This window comes from Akebia trifoliata, chromosome 11, assembly GCF_017979445.1.
Source record: "Akebia trifoliata isolate Shusen 1 chromosome 11, ASM1797944v1, whole genome shotgun sequence".
Taxonomy (NCBI): Eukaryota; Viridiplantae; Streptophyta; class Magnoliopsida; order Ranunculales; family Lardizabalaceae; genus Akebia; species Akebia trifoliata.
The window spans coordinates 31,139,555-31,155,976 of NC_141385.1; the positions used below are offsets into that span (position 1 = coordinate 31,139,555).

The window sequence follows — 16,422 nt, forward strand, 5'->3', positions numbered from 1 at the left end:
TCTTGATTATACATCAATGGAGAAGTCAAAGTGTTTTAATTTTGGTGGTTTGATTACCATGTTTACCTAGATGAGAGAGAGAGAGAGAGAGCAACAACCCAACCCAACAACCATATTTGACTTAAAAACAGCTCTTAATTCACCCATTGTTTTAAGAGAGCCCATGGGTTCAAAATCCTTAAAACCACGAAAAACATCTTAGATTTTCTCTCCTAACTCTTCAACCACCTACCCCTCTCTCTCTCTCTCTCTCTCTCTCTCTCTAAGTCCTTAAAACCACTAAAAAGTCCTTCTTGACTCATTTATGGCTCTTATATATAAGCCCATTTCTCTCCTCAACTCTTTAACCATCTCTCTCTCTCTCTTTCAATTCGATGGCTAATATTGTCACGAAATCGATATTGTGTACCTTTTTCGCAGTTATATTTATATCTCTCACAAAGTTACTATTCTTTTACATAGAAATCCCCTTCCCCTTAACTCTAGTCTCAATTATTATTCCATTCATCATCATATTCTTTGAATCGAATTATCAACAATCTAACCTCCCTCCGAGACCTCTATCCATCCCAATATTCGGGAATTGGCTCCAAGTCGGAAATGATCTTAATCATCGATTTCTAGCCTCCTTATCACAAAAATATGGTCGAATTTTCCTACTTAAATTAGGTTCTAAGAACCTTGTAGTAGTCTCGGACCCGCAACTTGCCACCGAAGTTCTACATAACCAAGGTGTCGAATTTGGGTCCCGACCTCGAAATGTGGTGTTCGACATTTTTACAGGCAATGGGCAAGACATGGTCTTCACAATCTATGGCGATCATTGGCGAAAAATGAGGCGTATAATGACCTTACCATTCTTCACTAATAAAGTGGTACATACATATAGCAATATGTGGGAGGAAGAAATGGAGCTAGTTGTCAAGGATTTGTACAAGGAGGAGAGAAAAGTGAGAGTAGAAGGATTGGTGATCAGGAAACGACTGCAATTAATGTTGTACAACATCATGTATAGGATGATGTTTGATACTAAGTTCGAGTCACCGGAGGATCCGTTGTTCCAACAGGCGACCAAATTTAATGCCGAGAGGAGCCGATTGGCGCAAAGTTTCGAGTACAATTATGGTGATTTTATTCCTATCTTAAGGCCATTCTTGAGGGGGTATCTAAATAAATGCAGAGATTTGCAGTCTCGGAGGCTCGCATTTTTCAATAACTACTACGTTGAAAAGCGGAGGTAAAATTTTAAATTTTATATAGTATTTTTTTTCTATAATATTTATTAAATAAAAAGGATATTGATTTGAATTTTACCAATTTATTCCATAAGATGCCCTTCTATGCCTGTCTTTGATATTAGGATGATTTTGATATATCACTCCATATTTTGTTGCATATTTGAGATTTTCAAACCCAAGACAAACTTTTGACAATGGTTAATTTTGAGAGATTAAATAAATTGGCCGGGATACCCTTGATATTTTTAACCTTTTACCCAAAACTCTTTTTTTTCTCCTAAAAATCCATCATCTTCAACTAGGTGGCTCCTTACATTGTTTTGATTTCAAGTAAGGATTAAACACATCAAAATATTGAGAAGAAAATAAATATACCTTTTACATCAAGGGAGATTTCAAAATAAATCACGGGTTGAAATAGATGCATTTTTGGGATAGTTTTTATTTCTCTTTCTCTTTTTCTTTTTCTTTTTCTTTTTCTTTGGGTAGATTGGTGGGTCTTGGCTTCTGGGATAATATTTTGACTAAAGATTATTTTGGTTATTTCGATTAGTTTCTTGCATATTTGAAAAACCAGAGATATCTCAAATATTTAGGATCCATAAAAATCCGACCCAATACTTTAATCAATCATTAAAAATTAAAAATTATCTTAATAATCCTCACTGTTAAACTATAATAAGATGCATTATAATTAGGTGTATTGTGATGCATCAAAATATTTTCTCATAAAGATTAAGATTGGTTTTGATTAGGGATGCAACTTGGGTGGGCAAAACCCGAACCCACTGGGTTGAACCTTACCTTGGGTCATGTCTGGGCATAGCTAACTTGGGTTCCGCCCTGAGTTCAAGAAACAAAAAAAAATGTCCAACTCAAATCGGATTGGGCGTGGCCATAGGTATTAGTCAACTCGAACTTAATATGATCCTAATTTAAAAATATTTCTTATCTTGGCTTCTTTCACCCTCATAATTTGTATTCCAATATGTATGTTTTTGTTTATCTATATATCAAAACTAATGTGTGATTATTTTCATTAGATAAATAATCAATCTTTATTATTAATGCTTTGTTTGAAATGTAGTTCTATATTGTCCTGCAATGATTATATTACAACTTTAAATCTTTTTTTGTCTTGAAAATTGAGATTATTAATAAAAATGATTATTTTAGTTAATCTTATTATTTTTCTTCTCTTTAAGTTTGCTTATTATTTTATGTATATAAACTTTAGAAACAAATGTTTAGGAAAAATAATTTAAATTTTAAATTCTTTTACATACCACTTATCTTTATATAAACCCTTACGGGTACTAAATTACCTAATATTAATGAGGAGTTTATTAACCCAAACAACCCGACCAAATTGGAGTTGGGTAGAGTTCAGGTTGAGCATTTCATATCCGAGGTCAGGTTGGGCAATGGTGTGGGTTGGTGTTGGTCAAGTTAGGGTTGGGCGCAGATTGCATCCAACCCACTCAAGTTGCAACCGAAGTTTAGATTAGATAAGATTTCCTTTATTAGATGGTTACAATGAGCTCAATTAGGATTTAAATAGAAATCAAAATAAAGAAATAAAACTTATGTAGTCTAATCAAATCCCTAACATAATTATAATCCTCATAATGTTTTGGTGCATCGCAATCCACCTTATTACAATGCATCTTATTACACTCGAATATTTGCCGAAATTTTAAGATTAGAAAATTCAACTTGACTCAAATGTCTATGACTTCAAAAAAAATCATTAAATTTATCAATCCCTAAATAATAGTTTTAATTAATTTTTTTAAAATAATGGCAAATATTTATTTTCATTCTCCAAAACAATATTATGTATGGTCTCTGATAACTGGTTGAGTTTCTAATCTGATTGGGTGCATTTTTTCAAGTATTGAGCACTAATCATCTTGAAATCCATTATGGTCTAAGCAACTCAACTGTATTTCAAATCGACTTGAAGAGTTTTACAAATATGGTCATCTTTATTTTTTCCATTGCCATTTTTATGTTTTACAGGAAAATAATGGAAGCCAATGGAGATGAGCATAAGCCAAGTTGTGCTATTGATCACATAATAGAAGCTCAAAGGAAGGGAGAGATTAGTGAAGAAAACGTATTATACATTGTGGAGAACATCAATGTTGCTGCAATTGAGACAACCTTGTGGTCTATGGAGTGGGCCATAGCTGAGCTGGTCAATCATCCAACCGTCCAACACAAAATCCGAGAAGAAATCTCGACCATCCTTCAGGGAAATCCCTTGACCGAGTCAAATCTAAACAAATTACCCTACTTACAAGCCACAGTCAAAGAAACATTAAGGTTGCACACCCCCATACCCTTATTAGTCCCACACATGAACCTTGAAGAAGCCAAGCTTGGTGGTTACACCATCCCCGAGGGGTCAAAGGTGGTGGTCAATGCATGGTGGCTTGCAAACAACCCGGCATGGTGGAAGAACCCGAAAGAGTTCAGACCAGAGCGGTTCCTAGAAGAGGAAGGGAGCGTTGATGCTGTCGCGGGTGGTAAGGTTGATTTTAGGTTTCTACCCTTTGGGGTTGGAAGGCGTAGTTGCCCTGGCATTATACTTGCATTGCCAATCCTAGGATTGGTGCTTGGGAAATTGGTCAAGAATTTTGAATTAAAGGCTCCACAAGGGAAGGAAAAGGTCGACGTGAGTGAGAAAGGTGGGCAATTCAGCTTGCACATTGCAAACCATTCGACAGTCATTTTCGAGCCCGTTAAGGCATGATCTGATGCCAAAATTATAATAAAATTTCAGTCTGTTATGATTTCTCTATGTTAGAATATCTTTGATGCCAAATTATACTCTTTATTGATGGATGCAATGATAAAAAATTTGTCTAAGCATACTAATTATTTTGGGAGGTCTCCAAGTGGGGAGTGTATTACTATAAGAGATAGATTCTTGTCAAATCATGTTGAGACCGATAATCATGTTGACCCAATCGGTCTCAAACTTTCTATTAACGATTTAATTTTTTCGGGTTTGGAGAAATAAATGAAGATAGAAAACATTTAATTTCACTAAGCAAATGATTTTAATAAATGAGATCTTTTACTTTTAAAGTTTAAACTACTTTTAGGGAATTTGAATCATCAACTTCAACTGAATTCAAAACTTTCTCACTTTTTAGGTTTGTTGTTAATTTAGCTGGTGCTTGTTTGCGCTAATTTTCAGCGCTTATTGTTGAAAAAATTTATTTTCAGCACTTTCTTAAAATTTGCACGTTTATTTATAAAAAAAATTCATCACAAAATGCTGAAAATTTGATTGAAATTTTTAACACAAAAAAGATATTGAATGCTTATTGCTATTTGCACTCAACACCATTTTTTTTTCGTGGACAAATATACCCTTCACAAATATATTTAGTTACCGCGTCTATCCTCATTTTCTATTTCATCCCAAACTACAAAAATCTGAAAACTCTCTCATCCCTCTCTCGACTGAAACAAACCCCAGCTAAAACTCTATCATCTCTCTCATCTCTTTCTCAACTGAGCACCGACTGAAACTCTCGCATCTCTCTCGTATCTCTCTCGCCAGATCTCTATCATCTCCGTCGTCTCCATCATCTCTCTCGTCTCTCACTCACCAGATCTCGCTCTCTCTCGCCAGATCTCAACAGATCATCAGGTTTGTCTTTATGCTTCCAACTTGAGTAAATCATATAAACTCAATGAAACATTTTACCATTGAGACAGTGATTGGTTGTCATTTGCATTCATTAACCCTTTGAATTACAATGTAGTAATTTAAATATACCTGGGCAGACATACACAAACAAATATGTTTTTGCATAAAGAAATGTCTTGAATAACAAATTCTCATGTTTGTACATTGGATTCTCTAATCCTATTCTTTACCTTCTTAATAAATTCTCCTTTAGCTTCACCAAAATCTATTGACCCCATGTTTTAGAAAAAATTTATTATTTTGTTTGTTTTTAACTTATACCCATGTGAATGGTATATGTTCCCTTGCACAGTCCTTCCAAAAACCTAGTCTTGAACCTTCATGTACCCTTAAAGGAAAACTAAAAGGAACTGGTTCCAAACCTTTTCATAGAATCAAACCATCAAAGTCTCGACCTGATTTTGTGTCTCTTCCAATTGCATTAATGATAAGTCAACAAGTTATTAAGTTTTTTTCAAAACAGCAGTCACTTGGAAAGTTGATCAAACATTTTCCAAATTTAAATTGGGAGTGACTTCATCTAGATTTAAAGTCTTTTTTCTCCAAAAGAACAGTATAATTTATTTTATTCAGTTTGATTTTGATAATTCTGGTAATCTAATCTTTTCAAAAGATTTCATAGTAATAGTTTTGTTTTTGTATCTCAACTAATTATAGTTCTTGTTGTCTCTATATCTGATCTTCAATTCTAGGTCTTATTATCTCTATGTATAATTTTCCACAAAATGTACATGACTTATTTTTTTGAATAAATGAAATAATTAGGAGAGAGCCATTTTTTTCACTTAATACTCCAACTCTAGTGTTAGAGCTCCCTTGATGTTCATGCAAGATACTGTTCTCTCATGATGCCTCTGATATTCTAGAATTTTCAAATTCTTCCGTGGAAAAGAAATTGGGAGTCACACACTGGTAGCCCATTGAATTGTCTACTTTTGTTTGGCAAAAACTTATCTAGGCGGGCTTCAACAATAATGCCGCGGATCAACAAGTTAGTGATCTACACTCTGTGTGTTGTTATTGCTTTTATGACCGAAGTGAGAGTAAAGACATATTTTTGGCTACCTTGATTAATTGATTGTGATCTTTTATCCGCAATTGATCATTGTCCACATTTACTTTGTGCATTGCACCCTTCAGATCATATTTGCTAGATAGAGAAAAAAATACACTACTAAAGTTGCAACCATAATTATCATGATGCTATAAACCAATGTGAAATATTATTATCAAATTGTCATAATCAACCGTGGGGTACATCATTTAGTGGCATCCCCCACCCCCTTTTTGAAAACTTCTGGTGTCATCCCAACTTTTACTTTTGCACCTCCATTAAAAAGAATATATATATAGATGGTAATTTAGAAATAACCCTCTGTGTTTTGATCAATATCAGAGTAGTAAAAAGTTACTCCAAACTAATGTAACAGAGACATGGATTTTAGGTGTTCAACATGGGTACAAAGTGTCAAGCACATTGACCAATATAATTTATTTCCCAAGTTGAGGGACATTTTATTTGAATTTCTTATTTTATCCTAAGTACGTAACATGGAAATAATGTTTTTAGATAAGTTTGTAGACATTAAAATGGTATAAATATTATGTAACTAGTAAGCTAATTTATCTTGTTTCCATTTATTAAGAGTGGATATCTGATTTGAAACGCATCCAGCAATGGAATTTTCAATATGAAATCTTATTACAATTTACTTATTTGAAGATTCTAGATGTCAATGATATTCATTTTCCTATCCTTTACTCTAGTCTTACAAATTGTTTATTAGTTATTACTAATTACTCTTGATGTGCCTATATTTTTCCAACGGTTCCATAAATGGTAGTTTGCACTATTTTCCATGTTTGAAAATAATTGACATCGATACGGATTATTTTTATAGTTATTTAAATTTGATTATTTTTATTTTTCTACTGCATCTAGATATGAATTCTAATAAAAGAAACCGAACGTGTTGGTTTGATGAGAGGATTAAATTTTTTTTATTAATCTATGTATTGAAGAAGTTAACCGTAAAGGAAGATCGAGGGGGACTCTAAAATCTCAGTCATGGAATAGAATTATAGTTGAAATGAATAACAAATTTTTAACTACTTTTAAACAAAGGCAATTAAAAAATCAATGAGATTATCAAAAGAATCAATATGGAATTTGAATGTGACTTACAACTTGCACGGGTCATGAATACAATGTAGAAACAAATACCATTCATTGGACTGATGAACGATAGGATGACTACTTGAAGGTATGTCTAAACCTATATTTTTACTATATATATATATATAAATCTTGAGAATATTATAAGTGGACTCACTTTTAATATGATTCTAATGTGTCTCAGAAATACCTAAAAGTAAAAAAATTTCATCATAAGTCATTGAAGTTTGCCCGTGAATTATGTACATTATTTGAATATACAATGGCTACGGGAGATATTGGATGGGATCCACATAGAGAAGGGTTGCTCATGGATGTATCATCTCAAGTTGGAAAAGATTCACAAAATTTTGATGAGTTTGAATCACAACATTTGGATGATGAATCTTTAGGACAGAGTATTCCCAATGTATCAACTCCTTCAGAAAATGTGAATAATTCAGTATCAAAAAGCATCGTAAAAAGAATGATCAAGATGATCTTCAAAATAATATTCAAACACTTATCGATATTCTTGTGATAGATACAGACAATGGACCATCGATACAAGACTGTATGAAATGTTTAAATGAAATGACGATGGTGGGGAAATGAAGACACCTCTACAATATAATGCTTAATGCATTTGCTATGAAAAATGAGTATAAGACAATTTAGATGGAATTGGTAGATCCAACATTACGGTTGTCTTGGCTTAATATTATTTACTTATCATAGGCTTTCAGATGTGATATCTTAGTGGTAGTTTTGTAAAAAAATTTGTCTTTGATGGAATATTTTGTTTGTTTCGTGTTTATGACATGTTGGAATACTTATTTTGATTGGATTTCTTTAGATTTCAATGTTGGAACTCTTATTTTGAATGAATTTCTTTAGATTTGTATATTGCAACACTCTTATTTTGAATAAATATTTGATTATGAAATGTTTGATTATCGTATTACTTTTTATATGTATATAAATTATTTATGCAACAATGACTATGACACCACAATAACAGAGGCTTCTAATAATATTAATATTAAAGTTTATATTGGAACATATTAGACAACAATCTATTACTCTAGATACAATCAATTTATCAACACTTACGAGTACACAATTTGTGAATGAATTCTTAAAGGGTCCTTCATTAAATTGTTATGAGTTGTTAAAAATGGAAAATGAGTCATTCGTTAACCTTTGTCGTTTATTTTAAGAACGAGAATGGCTTGTGGATAGTAGACATGTGAAAATACCGAAAATAATTGTAATGTTTCTTACGACAATACGTCATAATTGTCGATATCGACTAATAAAAAATTGATTTCAACATTCATTACAAACAATCCATAAGTATTTTCATAAGGTTCTAGTAGCTATGTTGTACTTTTCTAAAGAAATGAACCTATTACCATCTTTCGATCAACTAATGGAAGAAATTCGAACTCATCGACATCTTAGACAAATATTTAAGGGACTAAACTTTCTACCAAGATAATTTATATTTATGTTTAAATTCTTAATCAGTAATAATGTATTTCTTTAATTAATTAACAAGGGTGTTTTTGGTGCTCTTGATGAAACACTCATCTATGCTTGCATTTTATCGGATAGAAAAATTCCTTACAGTGGAAGGGAAAGGTTTGAATACTATCAAAATGTAATGACTATTTGTAATTTTGATATGATATTTACATACATGTAAGTTAGATGAGAATGAGTGGTACATAATTCAAGGGTCTTAATAGAGACTATTCGTAATCCTGCAAATAGATTTCCAATACCTTCATCTGGTATTATTAGTATTTCATATAATTTTATTAGTAATAAATATAATATCTAAATATATTTCTAATTTAACGATGTATTCATTTTGATGTAGATAAATATTATTTGATTAATGTTGCTTACATGCACACACGATGATTTATGGTATCAATACTATATTGCAATGTGTTATTGGTCATCTAATTTTTGTCAAAGACGTCCTAAATGTAAGGAGGAAATATTCAACTATGCACATGCCAGACTAATAAATGTGATTGAGAAGGCTTTCAGAATTTTAAAGGTGCGATTCCCAATTTTAAAAATGATCACACCATACTTTTTTCCTACTCAGAGAAATATAGTGATTGCATGCATGGTAATTCACAATTTTCTTTGTAAAATTTCGATAACTGATGACTTTTTTTATCAATACGATGATGAAAATGTTCTTCTCAAAATAACTAATGGTAAATATACTCATTTCGACGTGAAAGAAATGTTTGGACAATCTGAACAAGCATTCATGATTACTTTACGGAATTAAATTACAAATCATCTTAGTAGTGCAAATATATGAAATGATGTTATTTTGTTGAGTATGACAATGTTGCTTTTCAATTTTAATGGATTATATGACAATGTTGATCTTAAAATTTTGATGGATGTGTTGATTTCAAATTTTGGTAACTTGTATGACATTCTTGTTTTTAATTTGAAATTTGTAGGATTTTAGAAATACAAATTATTATTTAGAAATTGAAAATTTTAGTATTATTTTTTTATTTAAAAATATTGCATTTTAATTTTATAAGAAATAATATATTTATTGTGTTTGATAAGAAATAGACATTTAAAACATGCAAACAATGCATATTATAATTGTAAGGGTAAAATAGACAATTTACCAATTTTCAACAATATGTAACAAAAATGATTCTGCAAATTCAGCACTTAATTTTAATGAATTCAACATGATTTTGACATCTTAACAAACAATATTTTCATCACTTAAATTCAACGCTTATAAGTTTCAACACTTATTTTTTTTCAGTTTAACAAATAAGGCCTTAGAGAAGTCAATCCAAACAAGTCCTAAGTCTTTTTTAGAGAAAAATATAAAGAAAGAAAGAAAACCTAAATATAAGAGGTTGAGAAGTTTAGATCTAGAAGAAAAAGATTAAGCTAAGTGATAGAGGTAGCTCATTGTATCAAATTGTCCAATTTTCTTTTAATGAAATCGGACTTCAACACTCATACCTTCATGAACATAACTTTTGGATAAATCATATAAAATCTTGTGTTGTGGATATTATGTTATTATTATTATTTTTTTATATAATTATTTATCTTTTTGATATTTACTGCTATTAATTGGATTTGTCATTAATTGTCATTATGAAACAAGATCTTGAAAGATGTGGCATACAAAATATTTGATAAAATATTCAATAAACTTTTTATCAAATTCCTAAATGAATTTTACAAAGGTATGCACATACACAAAACACTTACTATTGATAGTTTGTTCAAACAGTTGGCAATACAATTACTTTCCTTAAAAGTCAGCTTTTGAAACACGATAAAGAAGCAATCGAAGAACCTGTCACAAGGCTACGTGGGAGAATTTTTTATATTTTTTATTTTTTCGACTCAGTAAACGCCAGTCAAACGAAGGAAAAAATTTGTATTTATAGACATTTATTGATTACAGAAGGGCCGGCCAGGTCACAATCACAGAGAGTTAACAGACATAAAAAGAAATAGCCAAAAAATATCTTGTTGGTCAAAGTTTCGAACAAAAGATGCGTTTTGAATTTCCATGGAAAGTTTGCCATCTAAGTTTGACTACACCCATCATATTCAAATCTGCTTCTCTTAAATTTTGTAGAAAAATGGTTATTGATTCACCATCAGATAGGATTTAATACTTTATAAATGTAAATTCCTGTTGTTTGTGCTTCCTTGTGGGTATGTTTATCAAATTGGTCAAAACCTGATTTAAGTTTTATTATTAAAATAAAAATAAAAAAACCTTAAAAGTATGCATGTATTTCCTTCCTACCTGTAATAAATACCAAACTTATAATCATAAAAGACAATGCTCACAAAAACCGATAATTCATTAACTACCATTACAAAATCCGGTAGGACCAGTGGTTTAGACTGGTTTTTAGAACATTAAGAGGCGGGGGATGGGACTACACCAAAGAGAGGATACTCCTACTCCCATGTTGATTTGGCTTAGGGATTGTATTTGTATAGAGGTGATGTTTGGTGACTTTCTTTTCTTCAATTTCGCGACTTGCCCTTTAGTAGGAGCAATTCTCTTTTTTCTTTTAACAATCAATAAGAATTCTAGAGTTTGGAGTGAATTTTAGTGTCTGAGAGAAAGTGAGATAAAGAGATTGTAACCTAATTTTCACATAAATAGTGAGAAGATCCCCTCATCGCCACCTATGAACATAATAGGCTATCTCGCCAAACAACATAAATATCGTGTCACATTCTATTCACTTTTAATTTGAATTTTATTATTATTATTATTATTATTATTATTATTATTAATTCTCTCATCGTTTTATCCAACAAATCCTTTAATCAATAATAAAAATGGGATAAAAAGGGAAAGAAAAACAAGAAGAGAATACCACCACAGAAACAAGTATGTAGCATCCATGTTGCTGATGAATGTAGGAAGTTACCTTAGACACCCTTTGATGTTTGAGAGACCATTGGCATGTAGTCCAATCTCAATCAAATCTACAGGGCAAAGAAGTCTGAGAAGACATGATTAACAAGGAGGCAGAGTGCATCTTCTTCAAGTCACCGCACTATGGATCTCCAGAAAGATTACAAGAAAAGTAAGAGAATATGGCAGACATGCTTTTTTGCTAAAATATGTAGCAATGTAAAGTTGTTTTCCTTGTTATATTAAATTTCTATTTGTTGTAATTAATAATATTCAAAGTAATCATTCTTCATAAGGAGATAAAAACATTAAATCCGAAATATTCAGATTACATTTATGATTAATAATTCAAATATTTTTAAAATTCATCTTTCCCTTTCCTCAAACCCTGATTTAATCCACTCAATCCTATTCCTCCATTCAACTATAAACAGGGATCATATCTGTAACCATGGTAACAAATGTTGAATGAGGGGCCAGTTCCATTTAATTTGGCTCGGTAAATAAAATGGAAATTTCATAAATAATTACAAGTATTTTTATTTATTTCAAAAGTGTTACAAGTATTGACAAAATTATGACATGTCGACGCTTTGTGAACGATTTGTCAACAGTATGTAGTAGTTCTATCAACACATGTAACACTTCCGATATTTTTGAAACTGCGGTAATTATTTGAAAATTTTTCCTAAAAAATGGGGAACCAAATTGGGGATTACAAAAATGTTCTTAAGTAAGCAATAAAATGGGGATTATAAAAATGTCCTTAAGCAATAAAATAGGTGCTTTAGAGAATTAGAGTTTTGAGGGATGCAGTACCAGAGGTTAGGGCTCATTCAATCAGGGAAAAAAACATTTTTTTTTCTGATTCAACTATTCACTGACTAATTTGGAGAAAGCCTTACGCACCAAATTTATCCTATTTTTTGGAAAAATTAGGAGAATTTTGTGGCTACCCGCAAGTACATATTCAGAAAGTAGTACATACATATCCGCAAGGAGAATGTGCTACTGATCAATTTATTGAGTGATACACAAGCAACGTGTCACCAAATAGAAAATGATGAACTAGACAAAATCAGATCATAGAAAAAGATACCATGTGCAGAAACATGAGCTTTATGGTCTTGAATGTCTTCTGCACTCAATAGGATTGTGAGAATTTTCTACTAATGATATCGCTCCATCTTTTCCCTGTAAAAAACATCAAATCATTCTGTATGGACTCCCCAATAGTTTGCAGATTCCATTCAACTTTGATTGGTAACAGAAATTTAAGGATGTTGGGGTGGTTGCCAATAGTGATTCATTAAATTCGGAACTACCATAAAATCTGATCATGATTTTAGAAGTAAAACCAGGGTAGGGGGAATTAGAAAATTGTCTGATATATATGACATAATGTTGAGCGAGATGTCCTTTAAGATTCAGAATCTGATTCTTTGGTGGAATAACAAAACTACCTTATATTATTCTTCCATCGTAGGTAGTACAGGCAAAGAGGAAAGCCATGATAGGTGGTCACTCTTGATGATTAGTAAAAGCTTCCAAGTGTAGTTTGATACAATGCGCTACATCACTCATTTAACAAAATCAGGAGAAATACAACTGATCAATAGACAAGATTATAAAAGGATTCATGGAGGACAATGCTTTTCAAATGATTTAGAAACTTTCCGAATCATTTGTAGTAGGTACAACATTAATTACGCCCCCCAAGAGATATAGGCTTCACTTTCCACACCATTAACAGGCTGAGTATTTTTAGTTATCAGTTGGGTTCATATCTTTTGGTATTAGAGCCAACATGACGTCTAAAGGTTCAAATCTTGAAAGGAAAGACTTGTGAACCTAGGGGCCCATAAAGTACCTGGGTGGAAGGAGCAACAAATTGGGTATCAGGGTCTCGCATAAGGGTGGCCTAAGAAAAAAGGGCTACCTAGAGTGAAAGCCACCATCACATAGTAGGTCACCACACCACTAACAGTTAGGTATTTTAGGTGTATTGGTTGGGTTCATATCATAAAAGCTTAGTTATTTATTCTGGTTATTAGAAAGGGGTGTGTAAACTAATTGATAGAGAATAATAAATCTTACCCTTGTGCACTAACAGATCCTGAAAATATAATGGACAATATAAAACTATGAAATACTAAACCCTGGGGATAGATCAGATTCTCAAACTAAACAGGGTCCAAACTTCGCATGATTTTTTTATAGTAGCGTCACATGATTCTAATGAACATAACAGCCACCAATGAGATCAAATAGATGAAAATAACATGCCATTCATCGAGAAAATAAGATTAGATATAAAAGAAAGAAAAGAAAGAAAGCAAGACATGTAGTTAACATATATATAATATACTTCAAACCTTGTGATGCAAGTATTCTTGCAGCAGAGCAAGGAAGATGCAGTCACCCCATAGTTTTATTTGATTTAAATAAGAGTCCAAAAACAATACACTCTCAATTCTGCCCCCAAACAAAGTAGGGATGCCTGTCAAACATTACAATCAATAATTAAGAAAAAAAATTATAATTTTTCAAAAAAAAAAAAACATTATCAGTTACCGCATGGTGAAAATCAAAGAAAAATATTTTTTCTATTCATTCATCTGTTCATATTTACATCCAAAGCTACTTTCAAACTGAACAAACATCGCAACATCTCCGCTCATCATCTCAAAGATTACCAACTAAACAAAAAACAACTAAAATTAAATACTTTCCTTTAACTTTCTTTCCTCTCTACAGATTCGAAGTGTATAATACCTCCAATCGACGTCTCAAAGTGGACATAGTTAGCCTTTATAAACTTTCAGATTCCTTCGAAACCCAGGTCTGATCATTACTACCTCTGCAAGAAGAACAATCAAATCATGCTTTAGGTTTGTGGATAAAAAATTAAAATTAAAATTCACAAAATCAACGAAAACAAACAGGAATTACCTTAGGATGAACATCAGGAATAGTGTAAGAATCTGCTGTAATTCCAGCCAACCACGAACCAGGGAGAACATTCTGAAAATAATCACAAAAACTGGATTAAACATCAAAAAGTAAAAACCTAGAAAGGTATCACAAAAAAGAGGAAGAAAATCGGAAATTCTTACATCTACTTGTCTCTGTATGTTTTTGGCTCTCTTATTCGGCCTCCGCGGCGGTTTCGATCCGGTCAACGCAAAGAAATCCTCTTCAACCTCCTCCCGAGAGAGCGATATGGAGAACTTCTGCTTCTCCTTCTTCTCCACATTCTGAGCTTCAGCAAAACCTCTCAATCGAAGCGATTTCGGCTGATTCTCTAGTTTCTCTTGCAACTCTCCATTCTTCGAAGCTCCTACAACTTGAAACTCATCTCGAGCCTTAATAACAGCTCTCCTCGGTCTCAGATTCCATGGCTTCTGCGCAGATTCCTCTACTTCGTCCCTTTCAGCTTTTACAACAACAGAAATCCGTTTTTTCTTTGATTCCGATTCATCTTTTCCTCCCGTACGGAAACGAATTAAGAGATTTGATCTAACTTCTTCGATTACTGTTTCCGATTCTGTCCGATCCTTTTCTGGTTTCGCTATCAAAGTAGCAGAAGAAGAACGATTCCTGCTACTACGACATCCTGATCCCAGCCGATCTTTCTGATTCTTACATTCTTGTTCTTTCTGAGAAACACTGTCCGATTCAGCATCAGAAGCTGAAGAACGATGATCTAGCGAAGGAGATTCTCGGCAGGAATCAGCGTGTTTTCTCCATCGATGGTTGTTCATCTGGTTTTTGCCCCATTTCAAGTACGGTAACGAGAAATTATGCAATGGCTGAGATTTCACTGGCGCAGTCTCCATGGATGATTTTCTCTGTAATTTTTCGGATTTCGATATTGGCTGAATCACCATCAATTGCTAGGGTTTCTTCAGGAAGATCGCTAGGGTTTGGTGAGAACGAGCTCTCTCTAATCTCGATCGATCTAACCTTAACGCGTGAGCTTGAGAGAGAGTGAGAGGGAGAAACTTATATTTGCTCTGTTAACTCTACTTCGCTCTCGCTCGGAGAAAAAGGTCTCCAGTATGTACTAGGTAGTCTCCAGGCTTCTTAGCAACTTGCATGGGTAATTTGGTAATTTTACAGGTGTTTGCTTAATTACCAAAAAGGTAATTATAAAAGCACCTCAAGAATTAATAAGGACAGCCCAAACCATACTTGGAATTGTTGTCTTACATAGATTAAAAATTTTGAAATGAACTAATTTTTTATGAGGATGATCTTTATCATCAAAAATCAATTTATTCCGAAGCTTCTAATCCCATCAAAATAAGTTTAAGAACTATAAATCATTCATTTTTTTGTAACCAATTTTAATGGGATTAGAAGTTTCAAAATGGACTGATCTCTTGTGAGGATGATCTCCTCATCATAGAGATCATCTTCACCAAAACTCAACCCATTCTGAAACTTTTGACCCATATAAGATAAAATGATTCGACTATGATGTGAGTTGTCCTTATTAATTCGTGGGGTGCTTTTATAATTATCCTTATCAAAATACACCTCTTATCAATTTTGATCAACTATTGATTGTATAAGTAGGGCTAGCAATGGGTTGGATAATATCTGCATACCCAAGTTATTTGGGTATGAGTACATAATCCAAAATTATGATTTTCCATCATTTTTACAATGAAGTATATACATCCAACTAAATATCCGCTTGAAATTTGGGTACAAGTCGGATATGGATATCCTTAGCATAAGTAGGTAAAAAATCGAATACAGATAACTGGATTTAGAGTTAGATAAGGATATGGAACTAGCTTCATCTGACCCTGACCCTATGGCTATCAACAGATGC

The 16,422-nt window shown here is 32.6% G+C and overlaps 2 protein-coding genes across 6 annotated transcripts; one reads left to right on the forward strand and one right to left on the reverse strand.

The window, feature by feature from the left end:
• The first annotated feature begins 356 nt into the window (after positions 1–356).
• LOC147391267 (cytochrome P450 CYP73A100-like) lies at positions 357–4,124 on the forward strand. The gene is made up of 2 exons (XM_086417412.1): positions 357–1,237; positions 3,261–4,124. The coding sequence occupies exons 1-2, from the start codon at positions 375–377 to the stop codon at positions 3,994–3,996; spliced, it is 1,599 nt and encodes a 532-aa protein (XP_086273538.1). The 5' UTR covers positions 357–374; the 3' UTR covers positions 3,997–4,124.
• A 7,319-nt stretch (positions 4,125–11,443) lies between these two features.
• Positions 11,444–15,637, reverse strand: LOC147391268 (uncharacterized). Of its 5 annotated transcripts, none has more exons than XR_015182995.1 (6): positions 14,696–15,637; positions 14,532–14,603; positions 14,355–14,439; positions 13,955–14,079; positions 12,679–12,773; positions 11,461–11,721 (listed from the first exon to the last, which is right to left on the reverse strand). XR_015182995.1 is itself a non-coding variant. In XM_086459310.1 (3 exons), the coding sequence occupies exons 1-3, from the start codon at positions 15,467–15,469 to the stop codon at positions 14,434–14,436; spliced, it is 852 nt and encodes a 283-aa protein (XP_086315436.1). In that variant the 5' UTR covers positions 15,470–15,637; the 3' UTR covers positions 14,161–14,433. The 5 variants fall into 5 exon arrangements, 1 of the variants encoding a protein (XP_086315436.1); XR_015182994.1 differs by having other exon boundaries at positions 11,461–11,729; XR_015182993.1 differs by having other exon boundaries at positions 11,444–12,773.
• Between the last annotated feature and the right edge of the window lie 785 nt (positions 15,638–16,422).

Excerpts from the sequence above, each read along its gene's own strand:
- LOC147391267 (XM_086417412.1), top strand. The coding sequence starts at position 375 with ATGGCTAATATTGTCACGAAATCGATATTGTGTACCTTTTTCGCAGTT. Across the intron at positions 1,238-3,260 it reads TACTACGTTGAAAAGCGGAG|GAAAATAATGGAAGCCAATG; the intron begins GTAAAATTTTAA and ends TATGTTTTACAG.
- LOC147391268 (XM_086459310.1), bottom strand. The coding sequence starts at position 15,469 with ATGGTGATTCAGCCAATATCGAAATCCGAAAAATTACAGAGAAAATCA. Across the intron at positions 14,604-14,695 it reads ACATACAGAGACAAGTAGAT|AATGTTCTCCCTGGTTCGTG; the intron begins GTAAGAATTTCC and ends GATTATTTTCAG.